The 25,471-nt window shown below is 45.2% G+C and overlaps 1 protein-coding gene across 1 annotated transcript in view; it reads right to left on the bottom strand.

Annotated features, from left to right (window-relative positions):
• Positions 1-19,711, bottom strand: part of phactr3b (phosphatase and actin regulator 3b) — a 50,274-nt gene extending 30,563 nt beyond the window's left edge. The window contains exon 1 of the mRNA XM_056274600.1: positions 19,580-19,711. Within this exon, the coding sequence (XP_056130575.1) occupies positions 19,580-19,694 (115 nt within the window). The 5' untranslated portion in view covers positions 19,695-19,711. The remainder of the gene's footprint in view (positions 1-19,579) is intronic.
• Between the last annotated feature and the right edge of the window lie 5,760 nt (positions 19,712-25,471).

Here is a 25,471-nt window from a genome sequence, read left to right as displayed (position 1 = left end):
GCTGTGGTGAATACATATTTCAAGAAGAGGGAGGAACACGGGGTGACGTATAAGAGTGGAGGAAAGTGCACACAGGTGGACTATATCTTATGTAGAAGGCACGATCTGAAAGGAATTGGAGACTGCAAGGTGGTGACAGCGGAGAACGTAGCTAGGCAGCATCAGATGGTGGTCTGTAGGATGACTTTGGAGACTAAGATGAGCAAGAGAGTGAAGGCAGACCCAAGCATCAAATGGTGGAAGTTGAAGAAGGAAGACTGTTGCGTGGAGTTCAGGGAGGAGTTTTAAGACAGGCACTGGGGTGGTAGTGAAGAGTTGCTAGATGGCTGGGCAACCACTGCAGAAATAGTGAGGGTGACAGCTTGGTGTTTCATCTGGACAGAGGAAGGAAGACAAGGAAATATGGTGGAGGAATGAGGAAGTACAGCAAAGTATACAGCAGAAGAGGCTGGCAAAGAAGAAGTGGGGTGGTTAGAAAAATGAAGAAAGTAGACAGGAGGACAAGGAGATACAGCATAAAGCAAAGAGGGAGGTGGCAAAGGCAAAGGAAAAGGCACATGGTGAGTTTTATGAGCGGTTAGACACTAAGGCAGGCAAAAAATACTTGTACCAATTGGCTAGACAGAAGAACCGAGCTGGGAAGGATGTGCAGCAAGTTAGGGCGATCAGGGATAGAGATGGAAATGTGCTGACAAGCGAGGAGAGTGTGTTGAGAAGGTGGAAGGAGTGCTTTGAGTGGCTGATGAATGAAGAAAGTTAGAGAGAGAGAAGGTTGGATGATGTAGGGATAGTGAATCAGGAAGTAAAGTGGATTAGCAAGGACGAAGTGAAGGCAGCTATGAAGAGGATGAAGAGTGGAAAGGCGGTTGTTCCAGATGACATATCTGTGGATGTGTTTAGGAGAGATGGCAGTGGAGGTTTTAATTCGATTGTTTAACACAATCTTGAAAGTGAGAGGATGCCTGACGAGTGTAGAAGAAGTGTACTGGTAGTGATTTTCAAGAATAAGGGTAATGTGCAGAACTGTAGCGGCTACAGAGGTATAAAGTTGATCAGCCACAGCATGAAGATATGGGAAAGAGTAATAGAAGCTATGTTAAGAGGAGAGGTGACGATTAGCGAGCAGCAGTATGATTTCATGCCAGGAAAGAGCACCACAGATGCAATGTTTGATTTGAGAATGTTGATTGAGAAGTATAGAGAAGGCCAGAAGCAGTTATATTGTGTCTTTGTGGCGTTAAAGAAAGCATACGACAGGTTGCCAAGAGAGGAGGTGTGGTATTGTATGAGGAAGTCGGGAGTTGCAGAGAAGTATGTAGGAGTGGTGCAGGATATTTATGAGGGCCATATGACAGTGATTAGGTGTGCAGTTGGAATGACCGATGGGTTCAAGGCGGAGGTGGGATTACATCAAGGATTGGCTCTGAGCCCTTTCTTGTTTGCAATGGTGATGGACAGGTTGACGGACAAGATCAGGCAGGAGTCTCCGTGGACGATGATGTTTGCGGATGACATTGTGATCTGTACCAAGAGTAGGGTGCAGGTTGAGGAGAGCCTGGGGAAGTGGAGGTATGTACTGAAGAGAAGAGGAATGGAAGTCAGTATGAGCAAGATGGAATACATAGTATATGTGAAAGAGAGTGAGGACAGCAGAATGGTGAGGATGCAAGGGGTAGAGGTGATGAATACATATAAGTTTAAATTCTTGGGGTCAGCTATTCAATTAATGGGGAGTGCAGAAGAGAGGTGAAGAAGAGAGTGCAGGCAGGGTGGAGTGGGTGGAGAAGAGTGTCAGGAGTGATTTGCGACAGAAGGGTACCAGCAAGAGTTAAAGGGAAGATTTACAAGATGGTAGAGAGACCAGCTATGTTGTATGGTTTGGAGATGATGGCACTGACGAAAAGACAGGAGGTGGAGCCGGAGGTGACAGAGTTAAAGATGCTAAGATTTTCGTTGGGAGTGATGAAGAAGGGCAGGATTAGAAATACATATATTAGAGGGGCAGCTCAGGTTGGACGGTTTGGAGACAAACCAAGAGAGGCAAGTTTGAGATGGTTTTGACACGTGTAGAGGAGAGATGCTGGGTATATTGGAAGAAGGATGCCGAATATGGAGCTGCCAGGGAAGAAGAAAGGAGGAAGGTCAAAGAGGAGGTTTATGGATGTGGTGAGGGAGGACATGCAGGTGGCTGGCGTGACAGAGGAAGATGCAGAGGACAGGAAGAAATGGTAACGGGTAATCACCTGTGGCGACCCCCAACGGGAGCAGCTGAAAGTAGTAGTAGACTGTGAATCTGGTATATAAATTTTCAAATATGACAAAATAACGATAAAAATAACAATGAGGGGGATATAAAACATGAGGGGGATTTATAACACATTTCTGCATCTATGCAGGTATATGTATTGTTACAACCTAATCCTTCATCCTCAGGTGGATCGTGTGTTAGTAATCACAGAAAGTTGTATCAGTTAATCTGGACACGATGTTTATTGAGAGAGAAAAGTTTCATCACTCATCTAAGTGACTGCTTCAGTCTAAACTGACGGCAGATATCCACACCCTTATAGAAGAAGAAAGAAAGCCACTTTATTTTGTCATTGTACAGGATACAGTGAAATTTGTTCTCGGCATTTAACCCATCCTATTGTATAGGAGCAGCGGGCAGCTGCAGCGCCCGGGGACCAACTCCAGTTCTTCTTTCCATTCCCTTAGTCACAGGCACAGACAGGAGTATTATCCCTAACATGCATGTCTTTTTGATGGTGGGAGGAAGCTGGAGCACCCAGAGGAAACCCATGCAGACACGGGCAGAACATGCAAACTCCACACAGAAAGGACTTGGGACGGCCTGGGGTTCGAACCCAGGACCTTCTTGCTGTGAGGCAACAGTGCTAACCACTGGGCCACCGTGCTGTCTGTAATGAAGGTTTGCTAACTCAGACTGTAATTGTATCTGGTTGGGAATACGTGACCACTGTGGTGCACTGGCAAGAAGTCAAGTCAATTTTATTTGTATGGCCCTATATCACAAATGACAATTTTGCCTCAGTGGGCTTAACAGCAACACAACAACCTGTCCTTAGACCCTCTCATCGGATAAGGAACAATTCCCTAAAGAAAAAAAAAACCTTTGACAGGGAGAAAAAATAGGAAGAAACCTCAGGGAGTGCAACAGAGGAGAGATCTCTCTCCCAAGATGGACAGCGTGCAATGGATGTTGTGTTTACGCAATTTACACAATACAACTTTGAAAGAGGATAAACAGAATTAGAATGGACTTAGAAAATTTATGAAGAATATGATGCACAGGATGCCAAGCAGTGACCAGACGCCACTGGAACAGCCCAGGACCCAAGCCACGCAACCAGTATCATCATGTACAAAAAAAAAAAAAAAAACTACATGGATTTATAAGATATATTAAAGGAAAATGTGATGAGGGGAATGCCAAGCAGCATCCAGGTGGCGACCACCATCACCACAGAGACCCAGAAGGAGAACTTACTGCACATGCACACAAGGGAGACTCACATGACACTATTCACACAGAAAAAGAGAAAGGAGAAGACATCATTCAGATAGAGAGAAAAGACATGTGAGAGAAGAGAACAGTTTGCAATACTGATTAGTCATAATCAATTAAGTCATCAATTAGTCATAATCTATGCGCTATAATCTCGTCGGCAGAAAAGTGGTTAGTAAATTCATTGAGACAGAAAAGCGACCCGCCATGCAGTACAGGTTGTGAAGCATTCAACTTAAAGGCAACTAATTGTAAGCTAAGGCAAAAAGATGAGTTTTAAGTTTGGATTTAAAGGACTCAACAGACTGTCTGATGGCAGCAGGCAGGTTATTCCACAAGAATGGAAAGTCCTGAGGAAAGTTCCACTCCACAAAGGGAAGCGGTACCAATGGTGATACACACAATCACACACACACACACACACACACACACACACACACACACACACACACACACACACACACACACACACACACACACACACACACACACACACACACACACAGCCCATTTGGAACCTTTCTAACAGCCGCCCCCAAATGTAGAGATTACATTTGCTCCATAGAAATGTGAAAACAGCCTACTGAGAGGGGGAACTGAGGTGCTAGGGTATCCCTCATCAAGCCACCTTCTAGGATGGCTTGCAGGACGACCAGCCATGCAGCTGGTCTGTTGTAGACACGGTCCTGGATCCGCACATCGGCTGACCTGACATGATCATCAGCACCAACCTGTGGACACGGTTGGGCGTTGCGGTGATTCTGCTGTGGCAGGGCTGTCAAAAGGAACACTCAGAAGTGCATGGACGCCTGGGCCTGGCCAATCCTAGCGCTTGAATGCTATGCGGGGCGTGTCTTGCCAACAAGTGCCGTGGGATTCATAATAATGCAGCACTAGGGTGTACTTTGACGGCACGTTCAATAGCGAAAACACTCGTGGCAGCTGGTGGTCGACTTAACGTCACAACAGAGTCCTCAGTGAGGTTGACTGGAGTGGAATGCCACTTTGGGCGGGTTTGCAGGCTGGGCAGGTAATTCCTGAAGAAACTAGACCAGAAACAGTCAGCTAGGACCTGAAAGTGCCTCCAGCAACGACGGCTCAACAGACGGCTGCCCCATCAAGAGCATGTTCAGCGTTACTTGGTCCGGGTCTGTGACGTCACTGGATATATATACCCCAGGGGCTTTGAGTTCAGGATGCCCTCTACCTCGATCAGTACCGTGCGCAGAACTTCTTCTGTTACAGTCTGCGTCTGGATCGTAGCATACAGGGCAGCTTTGATCGATTTACATTCTCTCCCCCATACACCACCGAAGTGAGGCGCACTTGGGGGGTTGAACACAAGTTTGACCTGATGTTTGTTCAGCTCTGACTTTATAGTGGGGTGCAAAGCCTTAAACGAGTCATGGAGCTCCCTCTCGCCTCCTTTGAAGTTTGTGCTCTGGTCCGACAGAAGCTCCGCTGGTTTTTCTCTGCATGAGATGAATTGGCAGAGGGCCATCAGGTATGAATCCTGGTCCAGACTACTCAGGACATCTATGTGGGTAGCGTGGGTGGTGAGGCACTTGAATAGTATGCCCCAACACTTCTCATTACGCCGTCCAACTCTAACCATGAAAGGCCTGAAACAATCCATGCCTGTAGAGAAGAAATGTGGTTTCAACAGCTGCAGGCGGGCAGGGGGTAGGTCTGCCATCTGTGGCGCAGCAGAATTCGCCCTCCATCTCTGACAATCAGGGCAGGCGTGCTGGTGCCGCTTTACAGCCTCTCTTCTGCTGAGGAGCCAGTACTTTCGATGGAGTTCTGTGAAGAGTCGCTGGGATGATGGAGATCTCGGTCGCTGAGGATCCAGTACTTTTGACGGAGTTCTGTGAAGAGTCACTGGGATGATGGAGATCTCGGTCAGCATTCTGAATGATGAGTTTGGTCACCTGGTGGGCCGGGTCCAGGACTATGGGGTGAATAGTCTCTGGCTCCAGCAGGTCACAACGATGCAGTCTACCTCCAAGCTGGATCAGCTTCAGTTGGTTGTCATATTCAGGAGCTAGGGTGATCAAATGGCTGGTGGAGGGTACAGGTTTGTTGTCTGACAGGTGCTGGAGGTCCTCGGCGAAGCAATCCACTTGGGCTTGTCTCAGCAGGTCTCTTTCAGCTTCCCGATAGTCTTGTGCAGATGGAGTGGACTGGTTACCTGCCGTCCCATGACGTGATCACACAACAGCCTCTACCATGTCCCTGAAACTTGTAAACTGGCTGGCATCAGTTAGGTGAGGAAGAGGAGCAGTGGTGATGGAGCCGCAGAAGGCAGCCTTATGCAGCTCGGTGCCATCCAAAGGCTCAGCCTCTGGCTTGGTAGGCCAGCGCTGAGGCAACAGGCACAAGAATGTCGGGCTGCGGCTCCACCAGTTCTTCTCAGCCAGCTCCCTTAGGGTCTTCCCATGGGTGATGTCATCTGCGGGATTGTTTGCAGAGTCCACGTACCTCCAGGCTTGGGCTTCAGTCAGCTCCTGGATCTAAGCGACTCTGGTGCCCACAAACACCTTAAATCTACAAGAGCCTTCATCAGGCATCTTTCAATGCTCCGCAGACTTGCCATTACAGCGTCTTTGGGGTACAGAGACAGGGCATGTTCTTCACGCGCAGTAGGGGGGTGGCATAATGATGTATTCCGTCAATGTCCACCCTCACAGTTCTGGTTTCCAGCAGGTGCACTGCTTCTCGGTCTTGCCTTGATCGTGTCACCATCGTTTCACTCCTGTAGGGGAACATGCCCAGTTGCCATAGCTTCTCCACATGATGAAGGAGCTCATCAAAGTGTGACTGTGTGGCTGTATGCAGACACTGCTATGGCTGAAGATGCTGGCGGACAGCTCTGGTAGGGCTCTGGATGGTCCAGCCCAAACTGGTCTTCACAGCAGCTTGTCCTCCAGGGGTCCCAGATGGACCGGCTCTACTGGGGTAATTAGATTGGTGTAGTCAGACCCAATGAGGACCATGGGATGGTCGCATCCCGCATTTGCAGGGGCAGGCCTTTCAGGTGCTTATATTTGCACTAGAGCGTCTTGACGGGTTGTGAGTGCTCCGCCAGTCCCAGCTGATCGGCAGTGAAGGCCCTCTGGATTTTGAAAGGCTTCTGGGGCTGACTGGCAGGAGAAATAGAAAAGGAGATGGATGTACCATGCAGAACTCTGAAATCCTGGTGCGCAGTCCTCAAGGCAAGGTGCTCTGGCTCCCCTTGAAATTTTAGGTCCTTAGCAGCGGCTGGCAGGAGCATGGTCCACTCTGATCCGTCGTCTAGTATTGCGTCCATGGCCTGCTCTCCATTATGTAGCACAACCTTGGCCACCTTCAGGAGCACCTGACTGCAACCGGACTGCCTATCCAGGTAAGGCACTTCATTGGCGGTACTCACTAGGCATGAGGTGTTCTCTGGGGTTGGCTTAGTGTTGAGGTAATGGAGGGCCTCCAGATGTCTGCCGTCACATCTCTTACACCGGGCCTTCAGTCTACACTGTGCAGCCTGGTCAGAGCGGCCACAACACCAGCACCATCTGTTACTCTTGACCCATGCACTCCACTGCTCAGTGGTAAGCTGGCTGAAATTAGTTCACTGGTTCAGGTAGTGATGGTCATTAGCACAGTATGGGCATGACAGGATGACTTTTCTTTGTGGCCTGGCACTGGGGGATGGGGATTCTGGGATAGCAGGGCTGCTTGAAGTCTGTTCTGCCCCATGGAGGACTGTGGTCGGCCTACCAGACTTTGAGTCCTTCCGTCTCTCCCTCTTCGCCTCGGTGTTCTCTTTGTCCTCTCTATGCTGAGACTCGTAACCGTACTCTTGAATCCTCAGCTCGAACTCCAGCCAGTCAGCAAAGTCGAGCAGAGTAGGGATACGGACGCAAAAGGGGTACAAATACCTCATAAACTCAGCCCACATGTCTTGTGGAAGCGGCATGCACTGCTGGCTGAGCAAGTGGGCTGTGCACCATGAAGGGGAGTGGAGGACGTGATAGATCTGGCCCTCGACTTGCATTAAGCTGCCTTTGCATCTCTCAATCATGGCAAGTTGGAGCCTTTGGTAGTCCTCCCTGTTCTGTCTCAGTGCTTCCAGTATTGCAGGTGAAGCTTCTGGCACCTGTCGGGGAGACAGTGGGTCTGGGGTGCTTTTGTGCTGGGGTCCCGAGTACACTGACTCCCTGTGATACTTCAGACGGGTACCACCCACTGGACTCCACTGATCAAAGGGCAGGGGGTTGAGAGGTAGCGTCTCGGTGGTCCTCTCTATACTGTGGTAGGACTCTTGCCTCTGTTGGGGGCGCTGGACTGAGAGCGCTGCAGCAGCAGCAAGGGGCGGTCTCTCAACGGCAGGCAGGGAGACGTCATAGTCAGTGACCCAGGCTGGTAGACATATCTGACATCTGGGTCAGGTATCAGCCGGCTGCGTTGCTTCACTTCTATTATATGGCAAGATCTTCACTCTCCACAGCGGTCACGCTACCTGGCTCAAAGGACCAAATGTAATGAAAGTTTGCTATCTCGGACTGTAATTGTATCTGGTTTGGAATACTGTGGTGCATCGGCAAGAATGCAAGGATGTTATCTTCAAAGATGTTTATTGATAACAACTGGTGGGTGTGTACGTGTGGTTATTTCTCTGGACACACACGAACACAACAGGTCTTTCAGGGGACAGGAGAAAAATATAATCAGACTCTCCCTTATCTTCTACAGTAATCCTTAGGTCGCTGGCTTTCGGTCCATCACTTAAACAGGTCCGACGCTCTCCTGGAGGACGTGGAAAGTCCTGCCCCACAATGGGAGGCAGTACCAAAATGGTGATCTACACACACACCCATTTGGAACCTTTCTAACACCGTCCCTGGAATGTATTATACACAACACAATGGCATAATGACTGAGAACAATGATTGGTTCCATATGCAAATTGCCGTTACCAGCGGTGGGGAACCATGTGCCATGGAGAGCCATGTTTATGCAGGTTTTCATTCTAACCCGACTCCACACCAGGTGATTTCACTGATACATTCTTCCTCTTTGGTTGAAGGGTTGCTAATCAGTGCAATCACCTGGTGTGGAGTCTGGCTGGAATGAAAACCTGCATACACATGGCTTTCCATGGCACATGGTTTGCCACACTTGGCCGTGACCTTTAACTAGAATTACAAGGGCCATGTGTACTATTCACAGAGGATTTGGGAATGGTTGCAATCATAGCATTGTAAGATGTGACAAATGTACTCTTAACCCCCCCCCCCCAGTTCAAGGATGGTCATTCCCTCTTCACATAGATGGCCTGTTTGACTCCCCGTTCAAACCAGCGTTCCTCCCTATCAAGGATGTGCTCATCCTCATCCTTGAAAGAGTGGCCACTGGCCTGTAGATGAGTGTAGACTGCGGAGTCCTGGCCTGACGCATTTGCAGTCATCCCCTAATCCTCTGTGAATAGTACACATGGCCACGGTGTTGTTTATAAGGGTGGCGATACCTGTAGTCAGTTGAGACTGAAGAGGTCACTTAATGAGTGATGAAATGTTTCTTTCAATAAACGTTGTGTCCAGATGAACTGATTCAACTTTCTGTGATTTTCTTACCTGGATTACTGAGCATGCATAAAGAAGTGTTAGCAATGCTTATAAGCCAAGCTATGTCAGTCACATGATTGACTAATATTTTCTGGAAATAATTTCACACAAATTCATATTCGAGCCGACCAAACCCTTTCTTCTTGGAGCATCTCTCAGGACAAATTATATTGTTTTCTGTCCTTGTACTGCATGCATCAAATATATCTGGACATTTGTACATGTAAAAAAAAAATATATATTTACAATACTATACATTTCCAGTATTCTATGGTGATACCAAGAGCAATGTTTCTTAATATCATGTCATCTTGACATATTCACAAATGTCTAAATATGTACAAGAAAAAAAGATTTGTCACTGCATTTCTGAGCCTGATGAAAGCGCTATCACCACCAGTTTAAGAATGAATTAGTTTATGAATTTTAATACATTATGGTCAAGACATGCCAGCCCAATCAGTAATTGCAAGCAACAAAATTTAACAACAGGACCTTGAAAGCAAAGACTCTACTTTTATGAGGCTTGGAGCTACTATGTAGCACACTCAAACTAACATTTTGCACCTAAACAAGCTTTGTATTTTAGAAATAATGTTAATTTTAAATCAAAAAAGTGTGTGTGTGTGTGTGTGTGTGTGTGTGTGTGTGTGTGTGTGTGTGTGTGTGTGTGTGTGTGTGTGTGTGTGTGTGTGTGTGTGTCCTCATAAAACCTCTGCAGAAACCCACTAGTGTTCACCTTTAAATTTGCTGAATCATGCAAGAGATGTAGCCAAAAAGCTTCTGGATGCGGCCGATGAGGCAATGCAGTTTCGTGATGACCGTCAGGAGAATGCAGCAGTGTGCAAGGCAGAGCCAAAGCGCTAACGGTAGTGTTACTATGAACAAGGATTGGAGGATTCTCTAGGTCTCCACTGAAAATCTTTTTTCAAGTCTGGGAGGAGGCCAGCTTTAGCCCCTGGGTATGAGTGCTAAAAATGGAGCAACCAGACCAATAGATGCTGATGATGTCCTTACTACATTTTGGTCATAAGGAATATTTCTGCAAAGATAAACCCCAAATAAAAGGAACCACCAAGTCAGATACCAAAAGCTAGCTGTACTATGAAATCACCAGTGTAGGGAGGAATATTGCTTCTTAGATCATGCAAAGTTAGAGTCAGTACTATTGCGCCACACTATGATTTTGCCAATTACAAAACCTATTTATTTGAAAAATATATGTTGTTGGTCTTCATATTTCAATGTGAGGTCTGTTTGCTAATGACTGTGGGGTGGGGGTGGGGGTGTTTTAAATGCATGAACGAATTGAGCAGCCATTCTGCTTTTACGGCAGTGAGCTGATGTACTCTCTCTCTCTGAAGACTTAATTCGAGCAGGAGCATCACATGTTTCAACCCAAACGCCGTTTCAGCTGATTGACTTTTGCAGTGGCTGAGAACCCTGCCATTCTCCTCACACGCTGTTATGTGTGATTTAAGACTGTGGGAGCTACCAGTCTCTGGGATTAAGCCTGTTGCTTTAATTACATCTGCCAAAGCCACTGAGAGCAAAATATCTCCTTGTGGTGAAGCCCTGGCTAGTATTTTAGCTATTCCCACCACTGTGAGATACAGCATAGATTTCTTAAAAACAATCAAGAACATTTAGGCGGTGTCAGTAAATAGTCTGCACACTAGTCTTCCCACATTATCTGAGTGATACCACTCCTCTTTTACCCATCTGCACACGCCATCTTACTCCCTCACAGTACTATGAGGATGTCGAAGGGATCAGCTGGATGCTCTGGTTTGTTCTCATCTGCGACATATCGCCTTTACTCAGCTCTGAGAGGAATTAGGTCAGCACACGAAACACTTATGAAAAATGCATTACGTGTGAATGGTTCTGACGAGTTACATCCATTAGTTCTCCCCAAAGAAGACTGGTCCATTGCCGAGTCTCACTGGACTGAACCCAGCGTCCACTATTTATCATGACAAGCACAGACACTCTCTTTGTCTCTCCAGATAAAGCATGTACATGGTATGCTTGCATCAGAAGAGTGATAATGTTGGGAAATTATCGGTTCACCAACATGTTCAGAGCAATGTCGCTCAGGATGGGCATGGGCAAGAAGGGCACATCAGACCATGGATTCAATGCGCTACATGGGTCTGATAGCATTAAAGGGTAATGTAATAGACAGTTTTCAGCTTGTCTCTGCAGATCTTTGAGGCAGAGAATGAAGTGGGTAAAGGATATGTGTCTCTAAAACTGTGGGCGTGGAGATGCACCTCTGACTCAATATTATTTTTGTTTCTGCTCAATAATATCAGACTACCTCTCAACCTCCAGTACCATATCACCAATCAAGGTGGGCCCGGCAGTGCAACAGGGGTTAAAATGTCAACCAGAAGAAGACAGCATACTTACGTTTTGTGTCACTTTTTTTTTAACCAATGAAAGCAGTTTGGTGAGATTATTTTAAGGCACCCCCATATACTGTGCCATCTCAAGCAAGTTTTTCAAAACAAATCATTCATTGTGAATGCTGATTGACTGTCTTGAGTCATTCGGTGTGACAGGGCTGAGGACAGCCGATAGAGTAAGTGCTAGCAATGTCAGGAAATTTGGGCCGTGATTGTGCAGCATGGCAGGGGCTATGATGATAGACTATGGCTATGACGCCATCCCGCTCAGCGACCAATGGAAGCATGATAGAAAATAAAAAAATTGGGGGGGGAAGGGTCCCCCTTTTTCTCCCCAATCGTATCTGGCCAATTACCCCACTCTTCTGAGCCTTCCCGGTCACTGCTCCACCTCCTCTGCTGATCTGGAGAGGGCTGCAGACTACCACATGCCTCCTGTGATACATGTGGAGTCACCAGCCGCTTCTTTTCACCTGATAGTGAGGAGTTTTGCTAGGGGGACGTAGCGCGTGGGAGGATCACGCTATTCTCCCGTTCCCCCTCCACCCTGACCAGGCGCCCCGACTGACCAGAGGAGGAGCTAGTGCAGCGACCTGGACACATACCCACATCCGGCTTCCCACCCGCAGACAAGGCTAATTGTGTCTGTAGGGACACCCGACCAAGCCAGAGGCAACACAGGGATTCAAACCGGGATCCCTGTGTTGGTAGGCAACGGGACAGACCGCTACGCTACCCGGACTCCCCCCAGAAAATCACATTTTTAACAAAAGGATCACACATCTCTCTTAGCGTTTGCGCATGTTTTGCAGTTACAGAATCACTGGAAAATCATCCGCATGTCTAAAGTATGTTTGTGCAGACAGTTTCTTGAAAAACTGCTGGAGATATTACTGGACCTCAAGCTCACTGGAGAATTGCCAACCTATGTCGTCCTTATCTACCAAGCCAAGACGAGGTCCAAACCATTCCCCCCTTTTCTTTTTCTTTTCTGGGGGGGGGGGGTTCCTCAAGGCAAAACATTTGCCATCATTAATGCAACTGCATGTTTTCCTTTGACCATTTTGAATTTTGAATGTCCCCAAGTCGCCTTTTTGGGGTGAACACGGTCAGCTTGCAGTCAGACAACTTAGATCGTAGCCTCGCCGTTCAACCAAATGCGCAATGTGACGGAAGTCTCAATTCAACTCGCAGTCCGATAAGGGGATGCATCAAGATGTTACCTTTTTCCCCATCACACAGTGTAACACAAGAAACATGAAACAGCCAAAATGGTAGTATGGGAGCCTTTAGAATGCCAACATTATGTCCAGTATTGATATTTCATCGGGTTAAGGTAGACATTTTTACAGCTCAAAAAACACAGTTTTGGGTTAAATCACAGTTGAAGCTACCAAGATAAGCACAGGTTGAAGGTTCCTTTGAGTTTTACGGCTCTATTTCCATGCTGGCGGAAGATCGGCGGAAGCACAAACGCATAAGGTGAATTTCCCCCCCGCTGTGTATGTTTGGTCATTTTGTGGCTTAAAAGGAACCCACGTGCGCCAAGATGAATGGGGTTGGCGCACGTGGGTGTGTATAAATACAGATCCATTGGCGCAGTAACATTTCGGTGTCCATTTTGGCTTACAAATACACCTCCACCCACTCAGACCACAACCAATCACAGATCCAGGTGCAGTGAGCTATTTTGTGCAGCCGTCTAGGCGAGGATGCTCGGGACTGTCTAGCAGACTGCGTTTTAATGGCCGTCAGCTAATGAATTTCACCCCACTGACATAAAACACTAAACCAACAGTAACAACTGAAGCGCTATATAAAATGCAACTTGACTGACTGATCGAAGGCAACATTCCGAATAAGGTAATGAGAAAAAAACTTATATAGACCCTAAGTGTCATATGAGCTGTTTATGCTGTCTGTTTAGGTGAGGGGTTTGATATCCAAACAAAGAATTTCCAATCCTTGGTTTCTACAACTGAGTGATACCACATTGTTTACTTGGTATTTGGCAGGGTGTGGGAGAGAAGGAAGTGGTGGTAATGAGTGTGTGTGCGTGCGCGCGCTCAGGGGGACCAACTATGGCGTATAACTAGTGGTCAGTTATTTGCTATAAAACGGTTGCACTTGACTACCTGTTATTCAAGATATCTGCACAATCCGACTCGAAAACAGGATAATGAAAGCTATCTGTAACTACATTTTCACTCATCAAAATATATTTCAAGGGGGTGTCCGGGTAGCGTAGCGGTCTGTTCCGTTGCCAACCAACACGGGGACCGCCGGTTCGGTTACTTCCGACTTGGTCAGGCGTCCCTACAGACACAATTGGCTGTGTCTGCGGATGAGGAGCCGGAAGTGGGTATGTGTCCTGGTCGCTGCACTAGCGCCTCCTCTGGTCGGTCGGGGCACCTGTTCTGGGGGGAGAAGGAACTGGGGGGAATAGCGCCGTGATCCTCCCACGCGCTACATCCTCATGGCGAAACTCATCACTGTCAGGTGAATAGGAGCGGCTGGCGACTCCACGTGTATCGGAGGAGGTATGTGGTAGTCTGCAGCCCTCCCCGGATCGGCACAGGGGGTGGAGCAGCGACCGCGACGGCTCAGAAGAGTGGGGTAATTGGCCGGATACAATTGGGGAGAAAAAGGAGGGGGGGGTCCTGTAAGGTAGTATCTGTAATGACATCACAGATGTCATCATTCGACTTGTCGCACAAATGATAACTGCAGATATTGAAGAACTTTAACTTGAGATATATGTAATTCTGGTTTGACTACTCGAAATATTTCCCAGTACAGAATTATGACAAATATGGTGTGCGTGATGTTTTAACGCAAGGCTTCGCAATGAATATTCATGCAGATTAAGGTTTGTCTGATGGGGAAAATGAAATCCATACTACGTGTTTGCATTTTGGTTCAGTTTGGTGAGGAATTTTCAGTAGACCCAAATAGTGAGTATTGTTTAAGATAATACACGCCTAGTGCTGTAAACTAATTTAGGTACAGCTAGATAGCCAGCCCGACTGTCCTCAATTTCAGATCCCAGTTAACACCAAGGCAACCCAATGCCTGGCCCTACAAAAGCATGTTAGAATCAACATGTAGTCTGCATCTTTTCATGTGACTGGCTGAGTGTGATGTCATTGTTTGTTCTCCATCTGGCGTCACCATCTGGGGAAGTCAGAAGGACCCAGGGACATCTCTGTATAGTGCATAATGGGATGAGACATGAATAGGCACAGAAAAATCCTTTTGAATTAGTTTCTGTATTACTACGTCTTTACGGTCTGAAAAAAAACATGGCTGACACGTTTTAGTAGACAAAAAATCAGATTTCCATTTAAACTCTGAGTCCAATCATTGTCAAAATGTCTTCAATGTACTCCTTGAATTTTTACCACGCTTTCCATTCCACTATCTTCATATTTGCTTTCAGGTGTTCTACTTTTGAAATAGGCTAGGCAGTAGAGCCGTGCTAACTCAGAGGAGCTGCACGTTTTCTGAGAATATCCACAGAGGAACATGATCCGAGGATTGAATGGTTTAACCTGCTGGGAGGAAACACGAAAACTTTTGAAATATTCTAATTCTGTCTATTCAGTTTTTATTTATCTATTTGTTTGTTTGTTCGTTTGCTTATTTGTTTGTTTATTTATTTAATTTTTTGATTTTTCCTCCTTTTTCTCCCCAATTGTACTTGGCCAATTACCCCCACTCTTCTGAGCCGTCGCCGTTGCTGCTCCACCCCCTCTGCCAATCCGGGACGGGCTACAGACATGCCTCCTCGATACATGTGGAGTCGCCAGCCGTTTCTTTTCACCTGACAGTGAGGAGTTTCGCCAGGAGGATGCAGCGCGTGGGAGGATCACACTACCCCCCCCCCAGTGTGAAGTAAGTGTAGTGTGGAAGATAGAGACAAGGAGACAGAGAGAGCGTACTTATTTGTTTGGTAATTTAATGATGACAGAGGTTTAAGCTGGTGAAGTCTCTTCACAGATACTGTGATGGCATTGATGGTGATCACGGTGACCGATGTTTGTACTGAAAATAAAGGCGCGTACATTACCTTTTTTTTTTTTATTTATTTATTTCTGATTTTTCCCTTTTTTCTCCCAATTTAGTGGCCAATTGATCCCTATTTTAATTCAAACACCCACCCTCGTATTGCATGCGTTCGCCAACTGCATCTCTCCGGCCAGCAGTCTCGAAGGAGACGCTTCCCCACTTTCGTGACAAGGCGAATCCAAGCCGAACCACTGTTTTTCCGACACACACAGAGACGCATTCACATGACGAACACAAGCCGACTCCGCCCCCCTCCCAAAGACAGCGTTGCCAATGATTGCTGCTTCATCGAGTCCGGCCATAGTCGGATCTGACGAGACCGGGGCGCGAACCCCAGTCCCCAGTGGGCAACTGCATCGACACAAAGCCGATGCTTAGACCGCTACGCCACCGCGGACGTGCGCGTACATTACCTTACGCCTTACAGCAGCTCCAACCTAACTGTATGTAATGGCACTCAGTTGTGCTAACTCAGACCACCAATGCCTTTGATAGACTGGCTTTGAGTAGGACATGCTGTGTGACCTTATGGTTTCAACACTCATGGTCCTTTAGACAATTGTCGACACATAAAGACTAACATATGGACATGCATTCTTTTACCATGTGCAGGTACAAATGAGTTAGACTCCATTCTCTGGTCCACAACAGGGGTGTCAACTAACATGTTGTAAAAGGGATTTGGCACGTGGTAAGTGGTAAGATAGAGGTGCATGCCGCTGGGTTCTGGTTTTGCTATTATCACTTTGCTCCCTTTCTGATATGAACTCACAGTCTGGATCATGGTTCTACATATTCAATGAGATGCGCTATGTATAGAGGGCCCCATTAATATAACATGACCCATGCCAAGTTCAATATAAGGGTGGTAATCTCCTCATCAGGCACCTCCCTTCTACCCTCATTGGATAGGAAGACAGACATGATCCCCAAACAATTCGCTGGAGGATTGATGGGTGGAGAAGCTGCGGAAGAGTCTGGGGAGTTAGCCTTTGATGTGACAGCAGCATGCCAGATTAGTGCTGCGGCACAAGCTCAAATGGAGGTGGTGGGGGGGGGGGGTAAAAGCTCCAGCAGACTGGTGGCATCGCTGGACATCAATGTCAATCAGGAATCTCTGAGACAGAGCTTTCACAAAGATAACTACGATCTGACCCCCAGTCTCAGTTCCTGCCACCAGGCTACAATTTAATGGCTGTGTAGACTGATCGACTTGCACCCGAGGAGTAGCTTGGTGGCTAGGTAGCCTACACATAACGGTCAAGATGGCGGCTGAAGAACTTGCGGTATCCCCTCAAAATTACAGGTCACTCATTGCGCAGAAATAACCCATTAATACACGAGTAGCAGAAACGTAAATTAATTACAATGACTGGTAATGACTGAGTAACATATGAGCAAAACATGGGCTTTTCTACAGCTTATCTCTGGTTTACTCCCTTACCGTTATAATGTGGTGTTAAATATAACCTATATCAAACCACATGGACATAAATAATCACATTGTGTTAAATACAAGTATCATGAATCATTTGTGCTGCAGGAATAAAAAGTAATTGCTGTTAAAACTGAACGTAAGGTGTATATCAAATGTCGTGCTGTTTTTACTATAGCTATGCTGCTCGGCCATTACTCGCCATTTATAGTATTACGCCTATTATACACGTATTACTTGTCGATTTCTGCATAATGACCTGTAATTTGTGCACTGTTTGCTACCTGTACCTGGCTGTGCACACAATGTCAACAAACCCATGGGATGCTAAATCTGGGAAATGAGAATTTAGGTTAAATGACATGGTCGGAGGTCCACAGTGCTTTCTGTGCTTATCTGAGCAGCATGAAAATCTAATTTTAAAGCTCAACGGGAGTAATAATTTCTAGTCATGGCACTGAAATGTCAGCACGACTGACAAATAGCACTAAAAAAAGCACGGCATCGGTCATTTCTCTCTGACATCACATTTTTAGACATGTCAGCCATAACAGTGTTTCCCCCAGATCATAATCCATGTGTTGAGACTGAATAAGAGCTCGTTTTGTAAACTGAGACTAGTCGATCATACAACTGATTCTCTGTGACAGGGCTCAGCAGGGCGCCACTGTGTTAGGGATCTCTCACCCCCCCCCTTTTTTTTTTCCTCTCCTGAAATATGGATGGTTCCTCCCAGTTCCTCAAGTACACATTCAGGAGCCAAGATCAAAGCCGCAGCATGGGGTGCGAATCGTACATAAGGGTTAGCAGAGGGGGGAGGCAGGGATTGGGGGGAGGGCAGGCAGGCAGGTTTTTAATGCTGCATTGCCCAAGACCTGTCTGCCTTGCGCTGCATGGGAAATGACAGCTTTGGTAGCGATCTGCTCTGGCGCTAGAGGGGATCCCAACCAAATATCATATAAAAATAGACACAGGAGGTACTAATTTTTCAAGTGGATATGAAAGGACAATCCCGCTGGCGTTATCTCAGCGTTAATGAGATCAACCAAGACCATTATATAACCATAACAACTACAACAACCATGCTGAATTCAACATTGAAGGCAAAAAAAAAGTAGTACCCCTGTTGGCAAAAGAAGATGAAGGTGTTTCTGTCATTTTAGTGCAGCTGCCATTTTTAAATATGTGCATGTGAAATACTCTGATAAGGGTCCATGAAGCAAACGACTGATCACTTTAGAGCACGGAATGTCAGAGTCCTAGCTTTGATACAGTGCGTTAAGATACGGGATAAAATGAATAACGCTTTCTAACAGTTTGATTATTCACTGACCACTGTCCCTGGCTCCTCGCACACCTCTTGCAGCCTTTGTCTCTAAAAGCTCCTTGTTTGTACATTCACAACTGCTATATAGTACTAAATTCAATGTGCAACCAATCACTCTCATCTTTTTCTGCTGTCACCTTCTTGTGAACACCTTGACTCCATGATACCTGGACTGCAGTGGCCGGCAAATGGCAATATCAAGGGCATGCATGGCAATGTGATTGATTTACTACATCACGCTTTACGCAATACTTACCTAAACAATATATCTTATGATTGGGGTCATGCCCTGTGAGCTGACAGCTTGCCAATGTGATGGCAGAAATGTAATCTGCATGCAGCATGAACACAATTCAAAGACTATATGTATACTATATGTGCCTTTTTCCCGTTATATTGTGTGTATGCATCACTGGAAGTGCTGAAAAAAAAACCAACCATTGTATCAGCAAGATAAACACAATCTCAGCTCGCAGTACGATTGTCAAGTACAAGCTTCTGCCATTTGGGTCTCCATGGAAACAGCCAAATATACAAATAGCACTGTCATCTTCCCCTGTGCCCGACATATACTCCAATCTCATGTGATCACAGGTTTTAGGGACCTGCTCGTCTATTAGAGCTCAATGATCTTAAGTAGATTATGGATAACCTAGTGTAGATAATACACTGTTGTCTTTTGCAGGATCCCCCATTTTTTTTAATTTTTTTTTTAGAAATCAAGTAGGCTCCGTGAGCCAAAAACGACTGTTTTTTCTTTTTTTAAAGTCGAGCAGTACAGCCAACCACTCCAGGACATTTATCATTCACTGAGCACATACTGTCCTGAAAATGTAGATGAATATAATAATAATAATAATAATAACTGGAAATGATATCGCGCAAACAAACAAAAAAACAAAACAAGAAAAAAAGCATGTCATATATAAGCTTTGGAAATGACCACACCGGATTCGCTGAGGGTTTATTAAGGATCGTCAGTGTGAATGGCACCTTTAGCCTCCTAATACAGTCTACGGTGTATTGGACAGCATTGAGCGAAGGGTAAAATGACGCATACCAACTCCTTGGAATAACACCTTTACTGCTGCGAGTGTGACGAACCTCGTAAGAAACCGCCGAACTTGCGATACGTATCAATGGACCGTCAAAAAGAAAAAAGAAAGATGCAACAAACACGCAACGTGTTTTAGGCCCGTCTTGTCTTACCTGGTCTGTGCGCTTCACCTAGGCGAACCTCGATGATGTTGCTTGGGTCGCTCTGAGATCTCCCCCGCTGCTGCTGCAGCACGCAGTCCTCCTCCATCCCATCCGATGAAGCCATTGTAAAAGAAAAATAAAGAGTAGAATGTAAAATTTGATGATAAAAATGATATCCGCCCCCCCCCCCCTCCCCTCCCCTCCCCTCCCCTACGCCAAGGTCACCAGCATCAAGTGGTATTGCAGATTTGACGCGCTTGGGTTTCGGCTGCTCTGCAGCTGCTGGTACCCGCTAAGAGGCAGCGCCGGGGAGATCCATCAGCCATCCATCCAAATCCCCTGACGCTCCGCGCGACTCTCCAGCAGCGGCGTGCGTTCGTTGAAAAAAAAAATGGCGAGGACGACGACGCTCTGGCGAGCTTGAGGTAGTGTAAGAAAGCACCCCGCTGGGCACTACACCTGATTTCAACGTGGCGGCTACGCCTCTGCTTCCATACCCGGCTAGATGTCGTCCGCTTTAAGACAAAACGCAAGTCCATATATATATAGTGCTATAGAAGACTTCTAATTGCTTCTGTATTAGTAGTGGCTGTTCAGCTCTGCAGATAGAGATTTAGACGTCAGCTAGACTTTCACTTTTTATCCGAATACAGCCCGGTTATACGTCTTTTAGAAAAGAAAAACTGCTTGGTGGGACCCTTTTAAACCACGTGACTAATGGTTAAATGACAGCAGAGGCACGCGCAACACCGGTCAATCAATACGAACACCACTTAGCTCAGTGGATGGGTTAGTTGTACAATAATGAACCTGTCAACAAGGGACAGTTCACGTGGCGACCTGTCAACTATGTTGTTGTGTTCCTTTTGACCAGTAGGTGGCGTGGAGCGTGGCAGGAAAAAAATAAAAATAAAAAAGTTGCCAGGTGAAAAAAGGAACACTTGTCTGTGTCTGTGCAGTGGTTTTCAATCCGGTCCTCATGTGCTACCAGTACTGCCGTTTTTCTGTTCTGCCTGGTAGTTAATTACATTTACCTGATTGGAATCTGCAATAAGTGGAACAACAGGGCCATTTGTAATATTGAACTAGAAAACCAGCAGTGCTCGAGGCACCCGAGGGTTGACACCTGAGGTGCATTTACCAGCAATGGATGTGGCTGAAATAGCCAAGTCCACTCATTAGATGGGGAGTACACATACTTTTGGACATGTAGTGTTTGTCAGAAATTTTTTAACAACGTGATGGGAACTGGATTGGTATGATAGCATGGGGGCCCAAAGGCTGGCACTGTTGCCTCATAGCGAGAAGGTCCTGGGTTCGAACCTTAGGCCATCCCAGGTCCTTTCTGTGTGAAGTTTGCATGTTCTCCCCGTGTCTGTGTTTTTTCCTCCGGGTGCTCCGTGTCCTCCCACCATCAAAACACATGCATGTTAGGGTTAATACTCCTGTCTGTGCCCCTGAGCAAGGCAATGGAAAGAGGAACTGGAGTTGGTCCCCAGGCACTGCAGCTGCCCACTGCTCCTATACAATAGGATGGGTTAAATGCAGAGAACAAATTCATTGTAACCAAAACAACTGTACAATGACAAAAATAAAGTGGCTTCTTCTTCTTCTTGTGTTGTAGTGTTGTGTTATAGGGCTGTGCTAAGAAGATGAGATGTGCATGATGCCTTGAGTGCTTTATTCTAGCCTACTGTGGTAGTGTTGGCAAGAAATTAGAAAAATAGAGAGAAACCAAACAAGATAAAAATAGAGACCTTCCAAAAAAGAGGGAGAATTTTGATCATCTAATCAGTAATTGAATTACTTTATAAAAAATAAAATGTAAGGCACGTTCTTATAAAAGTGAAAAACATAACAGAAAAAAATTATATACATATAAACTTCGTTAACATTCTGGTTGAACAGAATAATTGTCCAGATGAGCTGGGGGCAGATTGAGAATGAGGTCTGAACTACATAGCCTCATATTCATCTCAGAGCAAATTCATCTTACGCAACACCTCCATTCTGTGGCTCCACTTCCAAAAGTGTGGGCGTAATACATGGGAGTGATTCAAGCGCTCTTTTGTGTTGAGGTCACTTGGCTGTGCAGCGCTTCCTTCCAAAGCGGTCCCAGTCTCAGTGAACTGGGAGGGTCCAGGCAACCTTTACTGAGCTGATTTTCTTTTGTTTCTCCATCCCATCACCATTCTGTATCATGATGTCTGTGACCTACAGGTATATTAGACCTGTGTATGGGCAAAACTTTTATATTGTTCAATATATACCCTTGTGTATGATCCAACATATTCCTGCAGAGGAGGCTACTACAATTACTCCACAGTGTCTAGGATATGTTACTGTACTATATGCTGTAGTTATTATATATACTCCCCACACTGCTGTATTCATTCAGTCATTCATTATCCAAAACGTTTATCCTGACTCAGGGTCGCGGGGCTGCTGTATTCAGTTGCTGTAATATTGTTTTAAGCCTAGCAGCATAAATGGCTGCAATACATAGCATGAATAATAAACAAACACCCTGTATCCACACATGTAGCCCATCCAGTGGGTTAATCTGATCGTGTGAATAGTTGATATCGTTGGTTAATAAAGGTATTTGTTTGCATGTTTTTCCAAGACGTGCAGATTTATACTTAGAATTGATGACGTAGCTACTTCAACACAGATTGATTCAGTTTTGGGATTCATGTGAAATTTATTTCACAGTGGGGTCAGGGGAAATCTGCCGATACTCTCTCCAGGTAACTAAATAAACTTAGCAATATTCACCATTATAAGAAGAACAATGCAAAAGTGCAAAGGTCATTGTAATGGAGAGGAAATTGGGAGAGGCTGAAATGGTAGATAAGCCCACAAAAATATATAGGTAAAATTAAGTCATTATTTCAAGATTTGGGCTGGGGCAAGCAAAATACGTATTTAGTTTACTGGGAAACTTAATTGATCATACATTTTATTTGTAAGTAGCCCGTCAGAGAGGAGCAACCCAGTATAGTGAAAGTGATATGTAGAAATATAGATTTTTTTGAAGCAGTTTACTAACTAATGATAAATAGGATGATATCTGACAAATTACAAGACATGTTTGCTCATTATCACAAGACTATACATAACATAGAATGCCATCTGAATTCTTGGTTCTTATGGTGTATTTGTATTCAACAAATAGCTCTTGGTGCACCCAGTGTAAAAACATTTACATGAGCAAGTGAGGCAGTACAACAATATGTGTGGAGTTACAGTTAAGACCATTTTTATTTTTATGTATATCTTCCTTGTCTTGGGATCTCCAACTTCCTTATTTTGTATAATGTTGGAGCAGTGATTACAAGTGGTTTGGATGCATTTGAAAGTCCCAGTTGGTCTCTAGGTCCATCACTCCCCTCCTAGCTGGACAATAACTGTGTGTAAGTCTGTACTTTATGGAAGGGGCTCGTTTGTAGCAGAGGGTAGGAGGATACTGGAAAAAACTCTGTCGGGGGGGGGGTTACTCCTGAGGATGTCCCGATTAGATAGAATGATCTGCTGAGCCTGCTTGCTGAAACGTGTGACAAAATGTATATCTGAAGTGTCTGTTCTCTGTCCAATTGTTGTCCGATTGTCTGATTGTCCGATTGTTGTCTGACTGATGTCCGATGGGAACTGCCTTGGTCTGCACTGTGGCGATAGTGGTCTTTTTGTATGATCTACCCAAGAAGTGTTTAGTCATATGTTGAGACTGTGTATGAAAATCAGAGTCCAATTCACAGAAGTTCAACCTTTGAAATTGACCATATGGGGTACTATTTTTGATGTGGTGAAGATGAAAAGACCCATAGTGCAACAGAAAATTACAATCAGTAGGTTTTCTAAATAGGGTAGTATGCAATTTGTAGTCATCTCCTTTATAAATGGTCAGGTCTAGGGAGTGGATCCTCTCTTTTGAGTGTCCAATAGATAATTTAATGTTCTTATTAGTGTTATTAAGATAATTATAGAAATCCATCAAATCATTGTGACTGCCACTGTTAAAGAAGAAAAATATCATCAATAGATCTAAGATACACTTTATATGGTTGTCATTAAAGAGATTCATTGCAGGGTTAAAGACCTACTCAGACTCCCAAAGTCCCAAATAGAGACATAGCCCTCATGCTGGTCCCTCTGTCTTGAAACAGAAGCACATTGTTTGTTATTCAACACCCAAGTTCCATGATAAAGCCAGTAGGGGGTATTATTCCCTCGCTATCTGACAGCTCATGACTGGCTGCTCTAAAAGGCCATCTGCAAGGTCCATATTGGTGTATACTGCTTCTACATCCACTGTAACCATAAAGTCCTAAACAGTATCATCAACTCTGCTCAATTTATTAAAAACATCTGTAGTGTCCCGAACATATGAAGGTAGCATATGAACATAAGGTTTTAAATAGTCTATAAACCGTGACGCTGGTTCTGTGAGAGTCCCATTGGCGACCACAATGAGACTCTAGTCATTGGGTTCTTTGTGAACTTTGGGTAACATATGTAGAAAGTGGCAAGTCTAGGATGTTCCCATGATGCCATGTTCATTGGTGTTAATCCAACCAAAGTCTTTAGCTCTTTTCAAAAAAAGCGGCGAGTTCCTCCTTCATATGGGGAGGAGTGTTAGTTCCAATTTCAGTGTACTATTGGGTGTTTTTTAATTGTCAGTGAGCTTCTTGAATGTATTTGTCATAATGCCAAATCACCACACTTTTATGATATTGTCGTTATTATCCTGACGTTCATTCAGGGGGGTCAGATTGTTCGTTCAGGGGGGTCAGATTGTTCATTCAGGCTGTTCGTTCAGGGGGGTCAGATTGTGTTTATGTGAAGATGTGAGTGGTTTGTTAAACAGTTGTTGAATATCATAATCAACCTTCATAGTAAAAGCCACCAGGCTTGGATTGTTGTCCCTTTATGCCTGTAGGTCTATTCGGCCATCTCACTCCACTTGTTGCCATACAAACCAGTGGCGGCTGGCCAGTACGGGGTGCTGGGGGACCTCCCCCTTCAAATATCAAGAGATGAAAATCTTCTTAAACATATTAAATATAATTTAGATGTATAATGCAAATAATTATGAAATAAAACGTGTTTTTCAGTCTGTGAGCACCTGTCAACAGCCATTAAGTATTAGTTCCAAATGGCATTTGGTTGATTCCTGTCTGAATACTTCCTGGATGAGGGGCGCAGGCCAAACGTGTGTGTGTGTGTGTGTGTGTGTGTGTGTGTGTGTGTGTGTGTGTGTGTGTGTGTGTGTGTGTGTGTGTGTGTGTGTGTGTGTTCATCTGCTAGAAAGCACAATAGTGCGACCCATTGCCCCGTTGCACCACCTATAGGCGTGGATCATATTTGATCCAGGAAGACCACAGATGCTACAAATTTGAATAAAACAATTAAATCAAATTGGTGATCATTAATCTTATTTGCAAAAAGTATAGCATGGAACAATCTATATTATTTTATGGCAATTAAATGAAAGAAACCCATAGATCTGATATAAAAACATGTGAAAATTGGCATACCCATGTTTGTAACAATGAGCGGCAGAAGTGGCATCTACTGCCACATCCGCAAATGCAGAAATGTGCACATGATCTACATAAACATGGCCACTCTATAGAATATGGACATGCTGAGCAGTATATAATGGAATCAGGAGATGTGGGCGATGTGTGAAGGACAACTGCTATGTGGAAGATTGTAAAGTTTAGAAAGCGCATTCAAAGTACCTGCATCACAAGGGAAATCAAGATACAGGGTCAGTACAATGTCCAAAAAGAATTAAGGAAGACAAAGTGAATAAGATGAGAGCAGAAAAGGGGTTGTGATATGCTGAAACTGCTAAAACAATGGGGAGAAACAATGAGAATGATGTGAAACAACAAC

This window comes from Lampris incognitus, chromosome 2, assembly GCF_029633865.1.
Source record: "Lampris incognitus isolate fLamInc1 chromosome 2, fLamInc1.hap2, whole genome shotgun sequence".
Lineage (NCBI taxonomy): Eukaryota > Metazoa > Chordata > Actinopteri > Lampriformes > Lampridae > Lampris > Lampris incognitus.
The sequence above is the reverse complement of the archived record's forward strand: the minus strand, read 5'-3'. Positions and strand labels throughout refer to the sequence as shown.